Source organism: Halyomorpha halys, unplaced genomic scaffold (genome assembly GCF_000696795.3).
Source record: "Halyomorpha halys isolate HHAL.00 unplaced genomic scaffold, Hhal_1.1 Scaffold751.1, whole genome shotgun sequence".
Taxonomy (NCBI): domain Eukaryota; kingdom Metazoa; phylum Arthropoda; class Insecta; order Hemiptera; family Pentatomidae; genus Halyomorpha; species Halyomorpha halys.
The window spans coordinates 81,740-84,347 of NW_027110937.1; the positions used below are offsets into that span (position 1 = coordinate 81,740).

Here is a 2,608-nt window from a genome sequence, read left to right on the forward strand (position 1 = left end):
ATATTGAGTAATTTCCTGCGAGATTTAGATGAGCCACTGATTGAGGGAGGCAGGTAAACGAGGCCTGGAAGTGCCCTGTTTAAGCTCTGATTGATCCCATCCTGCCTCCTACACTCCCACATCCAATAGTAACGTTCCGCGCCCTACGGCCTATAGTAATGTTACAAATAGTAACGTTCCGCGCCCTAAGGCCTATAGTAATGTTACAAATAGTAATGGTCTAACATTCCAAATACTAATCCCCTATACACCCCTCCAGTAATATAAAACCTAACTATATCGGTCGATCTAACACCCTTCCTTATAACTGACGGAAATTTTAATTCAGAAAAAATTCAAAACAGATTTTGAAAGGAAAAGATGTATACACATAGAGAAAGGATAAAATTAGAAGATTAAAAGCATATACAATTAATTAAATAATAATGACAAGATTCAGTAGATAGGATCAAGGCTCAAAATTAAGAATTTAAACATTTTTATTCAAAGATTAATTTCTTTTATTGTGACAAATAGAGTTGAGATTGCTCCCGTTTATTTTAAGGAATTGTGTTAAAATTTGACAAAATAAAATTATACGGATACAGAAAAAGGGAACAAACTAGAATTTGTTATAAAATAAAATGTTTATATATACATTTTATAAAAAAACAGCAATTATTAATTAGCGCTTTTCTGCCCACGAATCAACTTAAAAGGAATTCAATGAAATTCATGAGCATATTAATAATAAAATGAGCGGCCCTTTCCGTTCTTTGTACCCCCAGGCTAGCGACTTCTGGGCCAATATTGTAACCCCCGCCTTCAGCGGACCCAGCCCAACCCCTTTTAATGCCATATGGCAAAAGCAGAGCACCAGTTATGTTTGTATATACTTAGGTATATATTAATATTGTTATTAAAAATAAAGGATGTATGAAAAAAATAATAATAAAATGTAAATATCATAATTGGAGACAAATGAGGTTTTTTACATTTCCTTAAATGTTGAGAACAAATTTAACCTTGAAAACAACTTTTATTTACTATTTATGCATATAATACAACAAAGATTGTGAGCCTCAGAAACTGTTGTTACTTAAGTAATTATTTCTCTGGTAATTGTTAATTTTTTTTAATTTAATGATAGGGTATTAGTGAAGAAATAAAATATTGTATGAGCACTCTTTCAATTCAAATATAATTTACTTTCTTTAATTTCAAATATATAAAAGATTTGGGAGTTATGGAATTATATATTCCGTAATATTAATGTCCTCATAAATACACTTAGCCCAGTAATTGATAATCTAAGTTACGGAATTATTATGTCCTCATAAATACACTTGGCCCATATAATTTATAATCTAATCATGGAATGTTAATTTTATAATGATGAGTTTATAGTACAAGTTTGGCAAACATTAAAATGTTAAAACTCCCAGACATCATAGGAAATACAAATAGTTTCATACTTCTAGTTAATTGATTCTTTGAATGATCACAGAATATTGCACCATTGTACGTGTACTGTCTGTGGAGTCCCTATTTCAATATTAATATGCAACTTATAATGAAAACTAAAAACTTACAGGTATACTTGAAGTCCTTAAAAATTCTAAAAGAGCCTCTAAAGATCCTAGAGTTGAAGCTTGAACATACACTCCTCTTTCTTGTAATTTAATACTCGACAACGCACTCTTCAATTCTCTAGCTACTTCTTCTTTCAGTATTTCAACTTCATCAGGTTTCTCGGCGACACGAAGATTAAGACCTTAAAAAAAAAGGGAGGGAAACTCGATACAATATAGCACAAACATTTTTTATTTAAAATAAATCTAAAATAAAAAAAATTGTCAACCTTTCTCAGTACCTAGAAAACTTTTCAATACAATAGGGGTATTCATGATCTTTAGTTTAACATGATAAAATGCGTTAAACAGAAAAACTTATAGTACAAGAGCCCAAGAGGAGAAAAAAGGCAGTTATCTCACCCAATTTCTGATTACTTAAATGAAAACTATGTATAATTAATAGTCAAAACTGACGAGTCTGCGAAGTATAGGTAGGGGGAATAAAAAATGGCGGCGGTTTCAAAGCGATTAAAAAAACTAATTTTTCATTCAGAGCTCTTTATCTTAAAAAGTAGCAACAACACAAGAAAACCTAAGAGAATATCATTTAAAGAAGAGTAAATTTGCTAAAATATGAGCTCTAATAGAGTTATTTACGTTAAACAGTTTTCGAGATATACCTTTTTAAAAAGCAACATTTCATAAAAATGTTGTATGGGACGTACTAAAAGATCAGTAGTAGTGAATTTATTTTGAAAAATTTATACCTCAAAAACCATTCGACGTACAGATGTCTATTAGCACTCAAATTAAAGCTAGTTTAATGAGCTATAAAGTATCTTATGATGTTTATCTTCGAAGGAGTACTAGTTTACATGAAATTTGCTAAAATAAATTGATTTATAGTTGTTCCGACAAATTTTCATTTGCCAAATTTATACTCATATGTGAATATCATAAAAACTACTACCCCTATGAAGATAAGTGTCATAAACTACTTTATAGTAAGTTAAGTTTCCTTTATTTTGAGTATTGGCAGACATATGTGAGTCTTA

The 2,608-nt window shown here is 30.3% G+C and overlaps 1 protein-coding gene across 2 annotated transcripts in view; it reads right to left on the minus strand.

Moving 5' to 3' along the window:
• eIF5B (eukaryotic translation initiation factor 5B) overlaps positions 1 to 2,608 on the minus strand; it is a 97,151-nt gene that overhangs the window by 71,227 nt on the left and 23,316 nt on the right. For both annotated transcript variants that reach the window (XM_067049050.1, XM_067049049.1), the window contains exon 17: positions 1,572 to 1,753. In XM_067049050.1, coding sequence (XP_066905151.1) covers positions 1,572 to 1,753 — 182 coding nt within the window. The remainder of the gene's footprint in view (positions 1 to 1,571; positions 1,754 to 2,608) is intronic.